At 47.6% G+C, this 17,071-nt stretch overlaps 1 protein-coding gene across 2 annotated transcripts in view; it reads left to right on the top strand.

The window, feature by feature from the left end:
- Window positions 1-17,071, top strand: part of SERINC5 (serine incorporator 5) — a 99,588-nt gene that overhangs the window by 32,162 nt on the left and 50,355 nt on the right. Inside the window, exon 2 of one of the 2 annotated variants that reach the window (XM_075541218.1) lies at window positions 7,602-7,769. The exons of the other annotated variant lie outside the window; for it this stretch is intronic. Within the exon in view, the coding sequence (XP_075397333.1) occupies window positions 7,602-7,769 (168 nt within the window). The remainder of the gene's footprint in view (window positions 1-7,601; window positions 7,770-17,071) is intronic. 2 annotated transcript variants of the gene reach the window in all.

Genomic DNA, 17,071 nt, shown 5'->3' with positions numbered 1-17,071 from the left:
CCCACCCTCACAGCTGTCATGGGTGAGCCCATTTGTTGGAGCCATGTGTCAGCTCATCTAGTTGAGGGCCTTCCTCTTTTTCACCGTCCTCTACTTTGCCCAGCACGATGCCCTTTTTAGGAACCGATTTTTCCCAATAACATGTTCAAACTATGCAAGGGAAAGTCTTGCCATTCTCATTTCTAAGCAGCATTCAAGACATGTACTTACTCCAAGACAGATACGTGTGTTCTTCTGTCATCCCGCAGTACTTTTAATATTCTTCATCTCTGCACCATAATTCAAAGGCATATCACCTCTCCTTTGGCCTCTCACTACTCCTGGTTCCAGCTTCTCCATGTGTGTGTGAGGGGGTGCAAAAGACCATGGCTTCTGTCATACACTTTATTGCTCAAAATGACCTCTTTGTTCTTTTACAGAAAATTTGCCCAATGTCATAATAACATATCATCTGATTTCTTGATTGAAGCATCTGTGGATCCACGTAAAATGAAGTCTTTGACAACTCCAGTTGTTCTTTGTGCATCACAATTTTGTCTAGGGGTCCACTTGTGAGGATTTTTGTTTTGTTTACACTGAATTATAACCCATACCAAAGGCAGCAGAGTTTTGCTCTTCATCAGTAAATGCTTTTTGAACAGCAATGCAGAAGTCAGTCCTTCAAATCGACAGACAGGTGGTAGCGTACAGAACCCTTTGTTCTCGGGGGGTCTCCCATCCACATACTAACCAGACCCAACTCCTGTCTGCTTCCAAGGTAGACAAGACGGTGTGCACTCAGGGTGGCATGGCCGTAGACCTCTTTGTAGCAGGGGTGGGGTGGGGAAGAAACCTGCACAAGCAAGCTCATGGGAAGCTTCACATGCTCCTGAGCTTAGGGGCCCAGGGGAGTGGGAGAATGCACTGCACAGTGTTGGTGGTCATGTCTGCAGTATATTGTTTTTCCTTAGAGCTGACCACAGGGGAAATCTGCTTACTTTGGAAATTCTAAGAAATATTGAATTCAATATTAAGTCTTTATTGTTTCTGTTTGTTCATATTATAACTCCCTCAGAATGTCCCAGGACCACCTGGGTTTCTAGTCCAACCGCTTTAGTGACCACCGGGGAAAGGTCTGGTGGCGCAGCGGTGACATTGTTGGGCTGGAACTGCCAGGCTGGGAGTAGAAACCACCAGTCGCTCTGTGGGAGAAACATGAGGCGCTCTACTCCGGTAATGAGTCAGTGTTGGAAACCCATAGGGCCGGTTCTGCCCTGCGCTGTAGGGTCGCTATGAGTCTGAGTTGACTCCATAGCTGGGAGAGATTTGGGGGTTTTGAGTTTTGAGGAGCTGCCCCAGCACCCTTTCCGCCCAGTGCCATTTGTAATGATTGCAGTTTCTGCATTTCTAACCATCAAGAATCGGGACTAAATGAAGACCTTCAGGTTTCTAGCTCTTTGGGGTGCTCGCTCACTACGCTGGCTTCTTGCACTTTGCTTTTCCACCCAAACTTAAGGAACTTAGAGCTGGTGGGACGGCAGATCTTTTCTTAGGTGGTTGACAAGAATGTGGCACGCGTGCCGCCGCATTCTCTCGCCATGTCCATGGCAGATAGTACTCAGTGATGATTGTATTCTTCCTGTGGGAAATAATAACCCTTAGAATCCACCTGAACATAGCATTCCAAGCTGCTGCTGCCTGTGGCTTGGGTGAAGCATGTGAGGTGAAACCTATTGAACTATGACTTGTCACCTACCCAGACTCCTTCCATTTCCTGGTGGAGATGCAAGCAGGCAGAGAGGATTTGCCCGTCACCACAAAGAGTTGGAATTAAGCTCCTCGTGTTCTGGGGCCTGGCACCTGTGTTCTTCCCACCAGTTTATCTCCAGTTCACTGTGGGCATAAAAACCCCGGGAGCCACGCCTGTTGGAACTGTGTCAAAGAAGGCGTGGGGGCGGGCGAATCAGGTGCCCTTCCTCCTTTTCTGAGTACGGCACATGGTGTCCGTGTCTGTGTGTGTGCAGCAGTTAGAAGTACTGTGTACACTGCTGTGTGACAGCTATGTGATGTCGCACATAGTGTGATTCTTTGCTGTTTCCAATTGGTGTTGCCCGCTGGGAATTTTTGGATGATAAAGGTATTGGTGGGTTTTCGTGTAGTCCAAGAACTGAGAAGCTACTACAAACCGGGCTCATGTTTCTGCGCATGGCCTCACCTAGCCGGCTCAGTCCTTCCAAAGGCCATCCGTGCCTCAGGCCAGTGGGCGGTGATGTTGCTTACGGGGGTTTGTGTGTGGCTGTGTGGGAAGAACAAAGGAACATGGAGGGACAGGCCAGCTGCAGGTAGTAGCCAGCAGCACGTTGATCCCTTCCCTGGCAAGGACAAAGTGCCGCTATTGAGAAAAGCCTTTGCTAGTCATGATGCTGTTTCTAAGGCAGAGCAGGTGTTCGCTAGGGGGAGGATGCCAGCATCCTGGAGTGAAAGGTTTTCTTTTCTAGTCTGTTTGCAGGAGTGTTTAGGCTTCTACAGAAAGAATAACTGCATGATTACACACCACATTTGCAAAGAGGCATTTACATCCAGTTTCGCACGCACCCCTTTATAAAGTAATGTGTATACACGATGAGACAAAGTTAATTGAGATGGCCGCGCTGACCATAATCCCTTATGTGCTGTATTTTAAATTAAACTCTGGCCTCTGTGCCGGGGTCTATAGCCCCATTTTGGAAAAAGTTTTCTGCTGAGCTAATCTACAGGATTCCTAACTCAAAACTCACTGTCATGGAACCAGGCCCATAGATAGGGCAGAGGTGGACTGCCCCTGTGGGTTTCTGAGAAAGGTCATCTTCACAGGCGGAGAACAGGGTTCAAATTGCTGACCTTGTGGTTAGCAGCCCACTCTGCCCTGAGGGCTTGTAGAGGGTGTGATTAAGTCACCACTTTAGTGGAGCCATGCAACAAGTCCCCCCACCCTTTGTTTCCTTGGGGCTGTGGTCGGCTGAAAACCAAAAAGACACACCGGAAAGCCATTCCTGTGTGCATACCAGCCATCGCAGGAGCATAGAGAGAAACTAAAGGTCATCAGAAGTGGAGCACATTTGAGATCTCTCTCTGAAGTGATGGAAGCTGAGACCAGAGGCACGAGAGGCTCCAGCAAGGGAACATGGGACAGAGCAAAGGGCCCAGGCCGAGACCAGAGGCCGAGGCAAGGAGACTCTGAGACAGAACATGAAGCAGGGTAGAGACTGTGAGGCAGAGCGGCTGGCACGCTTCTTAGTCCGTGAAGGGACCGTGTGGCTGAGGGGCCAAGGACTGGAGAGAGACTTGGCTGCTGACCATACTGTTTACCGATCCTGATTTGTGGTAACCTGTTACCTTCCCTGATGGTCCCTCATGTGAGTTTTGTGTGTGAGTTCTATGTGATCACTGCAGTGCATTATGAAACTCAGCCCAGAAGCAGAGTCCCGGGGGAGGAACACTTGGTGGCAGAGTAGGAAAAGAAAGATGGAGAGTGGAGGCATGTCTGACCTGCCAGAGGCGGTCAGATGTGCCCTCTGCACTGCTTCCCCCACGTGCCAAGAATTCAAACAGGAGAGCAGAACAATGGGAATCAGGGTGTCCCTTTTTCTTGCCCACATCGAGTCCCACTGTAGAGGCAATCCATGCTGTGTGCTGTCTAGTCAGTTCTGACCCATAGCTTAGGGGTTATTATCGACACACACATCCAATAGTAAGGCATGCTGATATTTCCCTTTAAACAATAGGGCAACGCATAGCTAGCTCATCTTTTGTTTAATCCGCCTAGTATACCTGAAGAGCAAGGCCTTTCCGGTATACGTAATAGAAACTCTCCATTCCAAAGACAGTGGATCCAATGGGATGCGGAAATGCCAGATATTTAAACTGGAGTCAGAAGAGGATGTGGAATAAGAGGTGGCTGCTACTGTCCCTTGACTGTTGGCTGAAAGCCGAGCCTACTGGAAAGATGTTTAGCTGGGTTTTGTTGACTGTGCAAAGGCTGCATGGATCATAACGAAGTACGGAGACATCGCGGTGGACAGGACTCCTAGAGCACTCCTTTGTGCTCGTGCGGACGCTGGACGCAGACCCACAGACAGTGGCTCAGGCCGAACAAGAGGACACTGACTGAAACACCAGGAAGGGTCCGTACCATACTCGTATCTGCTCACCAGGCTTACTCAGTCTGCATGCTGAGCTGAGACTTGGAGAGGCTGGACTCTGTGAAGAAGAAAGGGACATCAAGATGGAAGGAAGGCTCACGAACAGCCAGTCGTGTGTGGTGACACAGCCTTGCTCAACGTGAAGAGGACCCGAAGCTCTTACTGGTGATAAAAACAAAAGACCGCGGCTGCCACTATGGACTACACCTCGCCCTAAAGAAAACCGAAATCCTCACAACTGGACCAATAGACTGCGCCGCGACAAAAGGAGAAACAAGTGGAATTTCCAAGGCTTTCTTTGGCTTAGAGCTACAATCAATGCCCATGGAGGCAACCGGAAGAGCCCAAAGGGCAGACTCCACTGGGCAAATCTGCTGCAGGACCTCTTGTTCAGAAGCACAGGTGCCCCTTCGAGGACTCACAAGCCATGGTGTTTGCAGTCAGCTCAGATGCCTGTGAAAGCTGGACGAAGAATAACCAAGACGACAGAACTGATGTATTTGGATTATGTCAGTGCTGAGGAAGAATGTTGAACTGCCAGAAAAACCAACAAATCCCTAGTGAGGATGGAAAACTGTGTACTTGTACTTCGGACTGGTTATTGGGAAGGACCAGTCCCGGAGGAAAGACCTCCTACTTGGTAGAGGGTCAGAGAAAAGAGATGAGGTGAATTGAGAGTGTGGCTACCACAGTGGGCTTCAACATAACAGCAGTGAGGGTGACACAGGACTGGGCAGTGTGTTGTCTGTTGTCTGTAATGTCACTGTGCTTTGGAACCAACTCAGTGGCACCTAACAGTTCACTTAATAAGCCCCTTGTAGCTGAAGAATAAGGTGTGTCTAGTGTTTGCAATGAGCATCCTTACATCCTAAGTCTCTGCCTTTGTATGATATCAAAAGGATACAATTGCAGTATTGTGTGAAATGAGTATAGCTCTTCCTCCAAAGACTGTACATAATTTCTTGTTGAAAAAGAAAGTCTCTTCCTGAAATGCATACAAATTAAATCCATTAACACCCTGTGAGGTAATGACACTGTAAGCAATTCAGAATGCAGCCTGAGCCTGGGAACTTAGCCCTGTGGAGTGGGAGTGCCAGTCTCTGTTTGAGGCATGCTCTCCTTGGGAGTTGACTGCGCTCAGTACCCATTTATAGGTTTTTGGTTTTGTTCTCCTATCCTGATTTCAATAAAAGGCTTAGAGCACTTTAGGGACTAGGTCTGGGCCCTCAGGAGCTAGGAGTCTTCGAGCTGGAGCTCACCTGAGTGTCCATTAGCCTGCAGTCTAAGCTGGCCACCAGGAACTAACTTTTCTAGTTTGCACAGTGTGACATGTTCGAGGTATTTAAAGCTGGTAAGTGGCAGGGGCTGCACTCAAACCCCGATCTTCATTGAATTAAGTGGGTAAGTCAGCAGAGCTATGAGTTTTTCCTAGATGCGAGTATAATATTGCTTCTATAGACGTTGCTTCGAATTTCTGCCTAGTATGTGTTCATATTCAGCTTAAAATCATGTATTTTTTTGCCTTGCTTATTCCCATAATTTGTTCTTGAGTCATCTGGGGGCTAGTTCATAGAGAGTTTTTTAGCGTCGTCTCCTGTTTATTGTAGGGACATACACACACCTCTCACTGTCCAGTAAGGGTTGGACAAGGTTAGTGGTTCAAACTCACTAGCCACTCCTTAGGAGAATGATGAGACCTTCTACTCTGCTAAAGATCGTACAGCCTCAGTAATCCTGTCTCAGGTCACTGTGAGTTGGAATTGACTTGGTGGTGATGGGTTGGTTGGACACACACACACACACACACACACACACACACACACACCTTGAGGAAGGGTTTTGATGCACTTACGTGTCTTATTGGTAATAGCTTCTAGTCATCTAGTGCTTCTGCTGTGTGTGCCTTGTTTGAAAATTAACTCCTACCCCCCCCTTACAAATACAACCTATCTAGAAAGTGGCATTCCAAATATCCTAATTAAAACAATTTTTTTCTGACAGTTTTATTGACATATACTTCACATACCATAAACATTTAAACCTGAGAATTAACTTTGAATTGCATGTCCTACATACTTTTGGGGGAAGGTTCTTTGTGTTTTCATTCATCTATTCTGGGAAGGTTTCTGTCCTTGGACTTAGCTACGAGCATACTGTTTCCTTTGCCTGATGGTCTGGGCAGGCGCCCCCGATAGAGCGCCCTCTCCCCCCGACACGCTCATGAAGCACTGCTCTTGCCTCCTCTGCTTTCTGAATGAGGAGGCTGCCGAGGCCTTTGCCGATGGCCACAAAGTGGCCGAGCCAGTTACAAACCCAGGCAGGCTGAGTTGGAACCAGAGCTTTTACTGCCTCTGCCCTATGATCTTGTGCTTTTAGTAAAAGTTTATTTTGTTTCCCAAAGAAATGGTAAGGATTAGAGCAGCAACTCTGCTCTTCTGCACCCACATCCACTCTCTAGCCTGGACATGCCAAGCCTCAGGGTGGCTGAGGCCTTAGACAACCACTGTGACTATTCTTTCAAGACCAAATGAGATCAGTAAAAGTAGTTACTCTGCATGGGAAAGGAATATTTTGGAGGTAGTTGATGCGCCCCATTGCAGAAGTTCCCCATAGCAAAGTCAACATGAGAAGTTTTGGAAAGGGAAAGACTATTTATTTTCATTGAACACAAGATGAGTCTGTTCCTTTTGGGCTTCCTTCTGTCCGCTCCCATCGTTCCTTCGAAAGGTGAGGGGGTAGAAGCGTAGCTGTTCTCCTCCTAACATGCTCCGTGATGTCAGACAGTACATTTTTTATGCTCATGGGTTTTGACAAGTCTCTATTTTGGGCTCAGCACCCTGTTTTTCTATGGTCTTCCTACCTCTTTGGTCCTTTTTCTACTTTTTGCTTCTTAGTTGATTCCAGAAATCTTTGTTTTGTTCAGGTAAACAGCTCTTTTGTTTGGCTTAATTTTGGGACATCTTCTCTATCCTAATGCTGACCGAGAAATGCAATAGCAGACAAATTCTGGTAAACACTTTGTTCACATACTGTATACCACTGCATATTTTCCATATAACATATGCTTGTCAATTATGTGCACAGACATAGAAGAGCACAAACTCATATAGGAAACACCATGCCAGGGGCTTTGTAGAAGATATGACAGAATAATAATTTATAAATTATCAGGGGCTCATGAGGGAAGGGGAGTGGGGAGGGAGGGAGAAAAAAAGAGGACCTGATGCCAAGGGCTTAAGTGGAGAGCAAATGCTTTGAGAATGATGAGGGCCACCCGTAGAAGGTACGTATTATTTGCGTTATGAAATGCCAAGTGTTGCTGAGTGCTCTGTTGTCCGGTGCCTTGGAAGAAGGGACAGCTCATCCCTTAGAAGGCTGACTTGCAGAAAGAACCCTGTGGCAGGGCTGACTTTAAGAAGTTGTCGTCTGTTCTTTTTCTAGCTGGCCTGCTGCTGTGGCCCTGCCAGCTGCTCCCCGTGCTGTGGCTGCTGCCCCAAGATCCCACAGTCCCGTGGCACCCGCTTCATGTACGCCCTCTACTTCATCCTCATTGCTGTTCTCTGCTGCATCATGATGTCTGAAACTGTGTTCAGAATGATGAGGGAGCATGTGAGTAGGCCCGTCGCCAGTCCTTCTTGCCGATTTGGGACACACTCACTTTGGTAGCTGGTACCCACCCGCCTCAGGAGCCTTTGGGCTGACACACGTGACAGCAGCTATCAAAAATTGGGCATTTAAGTCTACCCAGTTATGCCTTGGAAGGAAAGCCTGGCAATTGATCCACTTCCATCAAAGTAGCCACTGGAAACCCTGTTGGAAACTCTACAAGCACGGCCCCACTCTGACCCAGACAGGGCTGCCACGAGTCTGAGCCCCTCGGCAGGCGCCGGGCCGCCCCGCTCAGCATGGTTTGGGGTCTGTGAGCCTCTGAGGCGTCTCTCAGACTTCACTGTCAAGCAGGCAAACCGGGGCTCGCTCGTTAGAAAGAGGATCGCTGGCATCTGACGCTGTTATCTGACAGCAGAGCATGTTTAAATCTGAGGATTGTGTGCTCTGTCCAAGCACTGTTACTAGCCATTCCCAATTAATGTAGTCTCTTCTTCCAGGCTTTTGTTCTTTTCCCATCACAGGACAACTGCCAGGATCTCAAGGGGCAGGTGTTTCAGAAGTATTTGATTTGGCCCACATGGGAATTCTGGTAAATCTCAGACAGTCCCACGGACAGGGGGAAGTGGGCCGTGGTGAGTTTCACCTCTCTGGTTCGAGTGGTTATCGAGTGGGTGTCTTTCATGGTGAGAGCTGAGTTTCTGGCCTTCCCTTGGGCAGGGTAGGCTGGTATGTGAAACTGATGGAGATACACAGGACCACTTTCTGGGATTTTCTCCTTCTCCATAGTAGATGTCTTGATCCCCAAAGATGATAGCTGGATGTGATGGGCGTGTGGCAGAGCTCAGTGAATGACACCGTTATCCCCTTTTCAGATTCCGAGCCAACTGAAAAGAAGGCTAGAACAGAGGTACAACAATGTGGCTCAGATCTGTAGAGAGATGCACTTCCCACAGTAAACCCGTCCTGTGTACGCAGCCACCAGGCCTGGAGGAGTGGAAGCCATCTTCCCTGAGAACAGTCCTCATCCCAGGGCACAGGGAGAGCAAAGGCTAGGTATAGAAACCCCATTTCTCCTCACACACTCAGCACTCCATCGTCTGAGGGCAGGATGAGTGGGTCCAGGAGCACAATTCTAATAGAGAACTTCAGGAAAGGCAGTTGTGAGCAGGGTTCCTCCTCCGCCTTACACTGAAGCCGACTATTTTACATTGGAGTACACACAAGAACTTCAAAACAACCACTTTGTTGGATGGACTGGATACCTTCTTATCCATTAGTTAAAAGTAGGCCGTTTGCACGGGGAGGAGACGAGCCAGTCAGGATGCAGTGTAGCAACGATGAAACATACAGCTTTTCTCTAGTTCTTTAATGCTTCCTCCACCCCACTATCATGATCCCAATTCTACCTTACAAATCCCGTATACCAGAGGATGTACACGGGTACAGGTAAGAACTGGAAACACAGGAAATCTAGGACAGATAAACCCCTCAGGACCAATAATGAGAGTAGTGATACCAGGACAGTAAGGGGGAGGTGGGGGAGAAAGGGGGAACCGATCACAAAGATCTACATATGACCCTCTCCCTGGGGGATGGACAACAGAAAAATGGCGGAAGGGAAACGCTGGACAGGGTAAGGCATGCCATAATAATAGTAATTTATAAATTATAGGGGGTTCGTGAGGGAGGTGAGGCAGAGAGGGAGGGTAAAAATGAGGAGCTGATACCAAGGGCTCAAGCAGAAGGAAAGTGTTTTGAGAATGATGATGGCAACACATGTAAATATGTGCTTGACACAGTGGATGTATGTACGGATTGTGCTAAGAGTTGTACGAGCCCCCAATAAAATGATTAAGAAACAAACCAAAACAGGGGGTTGGGGGGAAAGTAGGCCCTTGAAAGCTGCTGGGTAATGCTTCGATAATGGTCACTCTTGGCACACTCCTGCACCGGGTGCCCTCTTCTGCCTGACTGCCCGCCTCAGCACAGGGTTTCAGGGCCAGCACTTCAGTTCCCGTGATGGCAGAGCAATGCGATTCCCGTTTCTCTATGACCGAGGAGTAATGTGTGCCATGTTTTTGTTTCCCATTCACCCGCTGATGCGCATCTGATTGCCACCTTGTGTCTGCTGCGAACAGTGCTGCAGTGAACGTTGCTGCACAGTGTCTGTTGAAATTCATGATTCAGTTATAGCACCAGGAGTGGAATTGCTGGCACATGTACCAAGCCGGTGTTTAACTCCTTGAGGAACAATAGTGATTATTTTTAATAGCTAATATTTATCCGGCGATGTCATGCGCCAGGCGCTATTCTGAGCCTTTTCCCTATATCACATTGTGTAATGACCATTTGCTTACCTGGACAGCAGGTACTATTATTAACCCTGGACTACAAATGAGGAAACTGAGCATGGAGCCCCTTAAGCACCTTGCCTGAGTGATAGTTGCGATTTGAACCCCAACTGAATGAGTTCTTAGCACAGAAAGAGCAAGGATACTGCGATAGTTTATTGTGCCAGCCTGGCCGATAAACACAAGTAGGATTAACTGAAGGGCAGAGGGATAAATGGCTCGGTGAGCCTCGCCTTGCTTGCTCTGTGCCTCAATTTAAAGGGGTACACTGCCTGTGGGATGCCTAGCCTGTGGACTGTGTCGCTGTAAGTTGAGGTCCCTTTAAGACCACACGATTGGAATGTTCATCTCTGGAGCTGGGGACTGACAGTTGATGACAGTTGGAGACCTGCCTTGCTGTTTGCTGCCTGGGTATATATAGCCCAGCTCTCTCTACAGAAGGGGACTGGCAACTGGCGGCTCTGAAGCCTTAAAGGACTGCTAGTGTCTCACTGCTTTATAATTTAACTGTTAATTTCTTGTATTATCTATCTGTATATAATTTAACGGTTCATTTCTTGTGTTATATATCTATCTTTATAAAAATATTTATATATAATTGCTAGCAATCTGGTTTGTCTCTCTTGAGAACCCTGTCCAACACAGATACGAACGGTCCATTAGGAGAACAGAGAGGAGCTACCGTTAGGGTGCAGTGCTGTGACCAGTTCTGGGAATGATGGGAAACCAGGACCCTTGAGCAGGAGGCTGTCGCCCTGGAAACAGGGAGCTGTGTGAGAGGTGAACCCAACAGTGGTGTGTGTGTGTGTGTGTGTGTGTGTGTGTGTGCGTATGTGCGTGCAGGATGACACAACTCTGAGAGCCATTTAGGAGAGGGAGTAAGAAGGAGCCCCAGCACTATAGAGACTCTTTTACACATTTCTGTGGTGGTCCCCTGAATGTACCTATTTAAAAACGGGCTCCCTGCATAGGGAATGAGGTGCATGTGGGAGAAACCATTCCTTTTCCAGTCTTAGGGCCCCCCAGGGAGCTGGCCAGATGGTCACAAAGTCAACTTGTTCCTTGGGCTATAGAATAGAGGCTGACCTCATCCCCGGCCGGAGCTTGAGAGCGGGTGTTGAAAGGTCCCCTTGTGGGGACTCATGCTGGGCTTCTCCCTCTCTTTGTCAGCCTGTGGAAATGTGAGAGGATGTGATTGGAAGAGGAGAAAGAACTGCACACTTGTGATGGCCACCGCGGGAGTGGGGAATTGCTGCCCACCCAGCACTCTCGCCTTTCTCTCACACGGGAGGGGCCTTCTGGCCAGAGTCACGTGGGCCTGTGGTATGTGGGTTAAGAACACCAGGGCAGCTCCCCTCTGTTTTCCTTTGTTTCTACATGGGCCTGTAGTTAAGGCGGAGGAGAAGCAGGGCCAAGCTTTGCCCAGCTCCTTCGCCAGGGAAAACTGTTTAACCAGAGAACGTCAGCTCAGAGGAGCTCTCTAGTGCCGGCCTTCTGCCTTCTGGAGCCATTTTTCCAACTCCAAAGTCTTGGAGCACTTTTATTATGGGTCTTGTTTGTCATTAGCCATAATTCAAGCAGACACCATTTTGCTATCTGATGTCTGGAAAAACTAAAAACCCATTTAAGAATGTGAAATGCAAGGAAGGAAGGGGAAGGGGAGGGGCCTGGGCAGTGTGAAGAGGGGAGGAGCGGCTTAAGCCCCCTGACGGCACCACTGTATCACGGTGGGATCGCTCTGCTTGACGGACATGATAACACATTCTGCTTTGGCAGCCTGGCAAGCTGCTCAAGCACTTTGGGACAGAGGGGCAAGGCAGCCTTTTGTATTTCCTGCACCAGGACTCACAGAAATAAGGATCTCTAAAACCAAAACTGCACCGGGGAAGGAAGGGTGGGTACTGGCACTCAGGCCTTCTTCCCTGAGAGCTCAGCGTCCCAGGCAGCGGTGGGGCAAGCCTTAACTATTCCTGGCCCGCAAATCGCAGATTCAGCTTCTTTATCATACCATCCACTTGGTCCCGCACAATCAAAAAGGCAAAACTCACTGCCACCCAGTGCGTGCCGACACACAGTGACCCTATAGCACAGGGTAGAGCTGCCCCTGTGGGTTTTCGAGACTGCTTGTTGGTGCTGGTTTCAGACTGCTGACCCTGCGGTTAGTAGCCCCATGCATAACGGCTACACCACAGGGCTATGCTGACTCATTGAGATCATGGAATCTTTTGCCTTTTATTTTCTTCAGAAGCCACACACATCAAAAACAAGATGGTGAAATTATTTGTAGTGTACATGGTGTGTGGAAAGAGTTCTAATCAAGGAAGTGTTGTCATCGCTAGTGTCATTGCCAATTAACTTTAAATTTTGAATTGCTTTTTGTATTGAAAAGTGAGACTACCATGATCTTAAATTTGGTGGTGGTCTTTTTCGTTTCATGAAAGCATTTTTGGGAGGCGTGGGGGTGTTTACTCTTACTGCATCTCTTCTGGAAATGAGTTCTGTTTTCTTTACACGTAATTTGTTGCCTGCGAGTTGGGTTATAGTTTTCCTCTGAATGGGTAGCAATCCACATATTGAGATTGCTAACTGTGGATTTGGGCTACTAGAACAAAGGTAGTAATTAAATGCCCCTCAGAAAGTATTGTTAAACTTTCTTCATCAGCATCAAAGTGTGAAGCTATTGTTTCTTGGCATATCGTCCATCTTGGTCTACACTTTAAAAAAATTAATTTTATCAGGGGCTCCTACAACTCATCGCAATCCGTACATACATCAATCATATAAAGCACCTTTGTACATTCATTACCCTCATCATCCTAAAAGCATTTGCTCTCCACGTAAGTCCCTGGCTTCAGCTCCTAATTTTCCCCCTACCTCCCTCCACCCCCTCCCTCATGAACTCTTGATAATTTATAAATTATTATTTTGTCATGTCTTACACTGTCCGATATCTCCCTTCATCCACTTTTCTGTTATCTGTCCCCCAGGGTGGAGGCAGATCCTTGTAGTCAGTTCCCCCTCTCTACCCCACCCTCCCGCGAACCTCCCGGTATCGCCACTCTCATCACTGATCTGAAGGGAGCAACCGTCCTAGATTCCCTGTGTTCCCAGTTCCTATCGGTACCAGTGTACATCCTCTGGTCTAGCCAGATTTGTAAAGTAGAATTGGGATCATGATAGTGGGGGGGGGGAGGAAGCATTTAGGAACTAGAGGAAAGTTGTATGTTTCATCGTTGCTACACTGCACCCTGCCTGGCTCATCTTCTCCCCGTGATCCTTCCATAGGGGCTGTTCAGTTGCCTACAGATGGGCTTTGGGTCCCCACCCCGCACTCCCCCTCATTCACTGTGATATAATTTTTTGTTCTTTGATGATACCTGATACCTGATCCCTTTGATACCTTGTGATCACACAGGCTGGTGTGCTACTTCCATGTGGGCTTTGTTGCTTCTGAGCTAGATGGCCGCTTGTTTGTCTTTAAGCCTTTAAGACCTCAGATGCTATATCTTTTGATAGCCAGGCACCATCAGCTTTCTTCACCACATTTGCTTATGTACCCATTTGTCTTCAGCAATCATATGGGGAGGTGAGCACACAGTGTTATAATTTTTTTGTTCTTTAAAGCCTGATAACTGATCTCTTTGGCACCTCATGATCACGCAGGCATGTGGGCTTTGTTGCTTCTGAGCTAGATGGCCACTTGTTTACCTTTAAGCCTTTAAGACCCCAGATGTTATATCTTTTGATAACCGGGCGCCGTCAGCTTTCTTCACCACATTTGCCTATGCACCTGCTTTGTCTTTAGCAATCATGTTGGGAAGGTGGGCATCATGGAATGCCAATTTAATAGAACAAAGTGCTCTTGCATTGAGGGAGTACTTGAGTGGAGGCCCAATGTCCATCTGCTACCTTAATACTAAACCTATAAATATATGCACAGAGATCTATTGACGACAGTGTTTCCATTTCTTTAACCTTTCCATGAAGAATGCTAAGCTCTCTGATTTACACCATCTTCGGTTGGCACTTTTGGCATCCTCGGGACTCAGATTGGCTGTAGGATGGATGGGGTAAGGTTTCCCAAGTAGTTCTCATAAGACAGACCTTGTTACGCTTGAAGAATGGGCGGGTGCATTAATGTCAGGGCTCAACTTCCCTGGCTTTTTTTTTTCATCAATGCAGTTTTCTTAAAACTTCTGTCTAATAAGCCTCTCTGATCATCCTGTGTCCTTGAAGAAAATGTATAAGGGTTGTCCCTTTGACATGTCCCCCAAACACTTTCCGTAATCTTCTTGGCAGACATCTCTGTTGTCAACTTAACTAGCCCAGCTGATCCATCACGTTGGAAGCCACTGTTTTGATTGGACTTGATTTTTAAAAAGGCAACACACAGAGACTAAGACAAGTGAATAATGGGGAGAACTTGTGTGCAATCATCTGCTCATCACAGAGACATGTTTCCAGAAGTGTCACTTGGAATAACCCCGTGCAGGTATGGACTGATTCCTAATGGCAATCACTCTGCACATGTGTGTGTCTGTACATACTTTCCTTGTATATGTGCATATATATTTATTCCACATATACCAGGGGGCTTCAGAAAGTTTGTGGGATAATGGAATCAGAAGATAAGTGATATTTCTCAAGTATTTTTACTGTTCAAAATTGTCAACAGTAGGAGGAGAAAGTAGAACGAGTAACAATGAAAGCAAAGCTTCCTGCAGATTAGTGTTCCGGACAAAAGGGATGAATTGTCTTAACTCGTGCTATCTATTTTACTTCTTGGGGTTCTGATATCTAGTGCAATAGCTACACAGAAACTCAGGGACAAAAGTCATGATTAAAGGGTTCATTAAGGAAGTCAACAAATTGCCATGCCAGTGAGAAATGATCAGGGTAGTTGTTTACCAGGACAGTTACAGAGTTTCAAGTCTGCCCAAATGGGCACACCACTTTCCTGTAAGCCTTAATCTAATAAAGGTGTTCAGCTCAAGCCCCATAGGTCAGCAAGCCCAGCTCCCTGAATTAAGTGCCTGGAGGCACTCAGCTCCACTTCTGGGAGTCATTAAGCACAGCTTCCTGAATTAAGTGCCTGGAGCAGTGTTTTTCAACCTGTGGTTCTTGACCCCTTTGGGGGTTGAACAACCCTTTCACAGGGGTCGCCTGATTCATAAAAGTAGAAAAATTATAGTTATGAAGTAACAATGGAAATAATTTTATGGTTGGGGGGGTGGGGGTCACCACGACACAAGGAGCTGTATGCAGGGGTCACCGCATTAGGAAGGTTGAGAACCACTGTGGGGCAGGAGCAACGGTGCCGTGAGACCCCGAGAGAAGGGAACATGAACGTGAGGCCACTGTCCTGGCAGTGGAAGATTTCTGAAAAGCCGAACTGTTCCAGGTGATGGGTAACAAGATATGAAATGTGGCCTTGAACGTGGCCTGATAACGTATGATCCCAAACCTTCTTTATCTACTTCATATACTCTGCGAATTATGTAATGTGACTCTTCGAACTCCCACCAAATTGCCTCCCCTCTGCTTGGAGGCACTCCCCTCTGCTAACCAGCCTCCAGTAGAAAGCACTCTTTTTAACCTGCTTCTTGGGCCAGAAAGTCTGTCACTCCCTCTCGTCTAAGCTCTGGCTCTGGCTCTGCTGCTGCTTCTCTGACATTATAGGTGCCAGTGATAGGTGCCATCTGGCTACAGGAGGTTCGTTCACCGAGCAGGGATCTCGGGTCCAGAGGATGCACGCCACTGCTGGCTCTATTTTTTACATGGCAGGACGCCACCCCAGGGAAGCCTGTTCACAATTACTGATAGGTGAGTCCTCTCCGATTCGTCCCCCACCTTCTTACCAGACCCACGTATGGAAAGGCGGTTTGGTGGGAGTTTGAAGAGCCACATTACATAATTCGCAGAGTATATCGAAGTAGATAAAGAAGGTTTGGGATCATACGTATATCCAGCTACGTCCAAGGCCACATTTCATATCTTGTTACCCATCACCTGGAACAGTTCGGCTTCTCAGAAATCTTCCACTGCCAGGACAGCGGCCTCACGGTCACGTTCCCTTCTCTCGGGGTCTCACGGCACCGTTGCTCCTGCCCCACAGAGAGGGAAGGATAGTTACCCTCTTAGATATGAGGGGTTTTCAAAAAGTTTGTGGAAAGAAAGAGAATGAGAAGATAATGGATTTTTTTCCCAGGAACGTTTTGAATCCCCATCCATACGTAGTCAATATTTGCCCAGCTTTCTAGCGTCCCTCTTGCCCTCTTTTTCTTACCAACCCAGCTCAGAGCGTGGCATGCCATCTAAGCTATGGTTTGAGTGGCTTCTCTTTCCTGGTCCCTCAGACACTGCTCTCTCCCTCCTGGACCCTTTGCTCCTCCGGGAAGCTCATTCACTGTGGCTTGGAAGATTCCTACATGTGCAGCTGCTTGTTCCGGCACCACAGTGCCCTGCGTGGACAGTACCAGACTTGATTGTCCCCACTGTCCATTGTGTAGAGTCACTGCTGCCGGCACGCTTAACCCAGGCCGGTCGTAAACATGCATGTTATGTTTCCACTCTGCATGGCTCTGCAGTCAGTCACGTCTTAGCCATCTGCTCCTCGATGTCACGTCCCAGGCTCCGTATTGGACTTAGGCTAATCCTGAATGTCCCCAGCTTCACAGTTATTCCTGCACACAGGACGTAATCTCATGATTGAGAAGGGTGCTATCCATACTTGTGTGTCTCCTCAACGAGACCCCACTTCCTCATGCTGGGGTGACCACGGCCTAGAGACTAAAGAAGCTATTTTTCATGGAATGCCTTTGATTTCACAAAGCTCTGAGTCCATTCCTTTTTTAACCAGTTCACAGTGACGATTGACAGAACTTTAAGCAGTTGTGAGAATTGATAGAGCTTTTGGTCCACAATGTTTGAGACTTTGAAGTTTGGTAGATG

Source organism: Tenrec ecaudatus, chromosome 2, assembly GCF_050624435.1.
Source record: "Tenrec ecaudatus isolate mTenEca1 chromosome 2, mTenEca1.hap1, whole genome shotgun sequence".
In the NCBI taxonomy this organism is placed as follows: Eukaryota; Metazoa; Chordata; class Mammalia; order Afrosoricida; family Tenrecidae; genus Tenrec; species Tenrec ecaudatus.
This window is presented reverse-complemented; position numbering and strand designations above follow the sequence as displayed.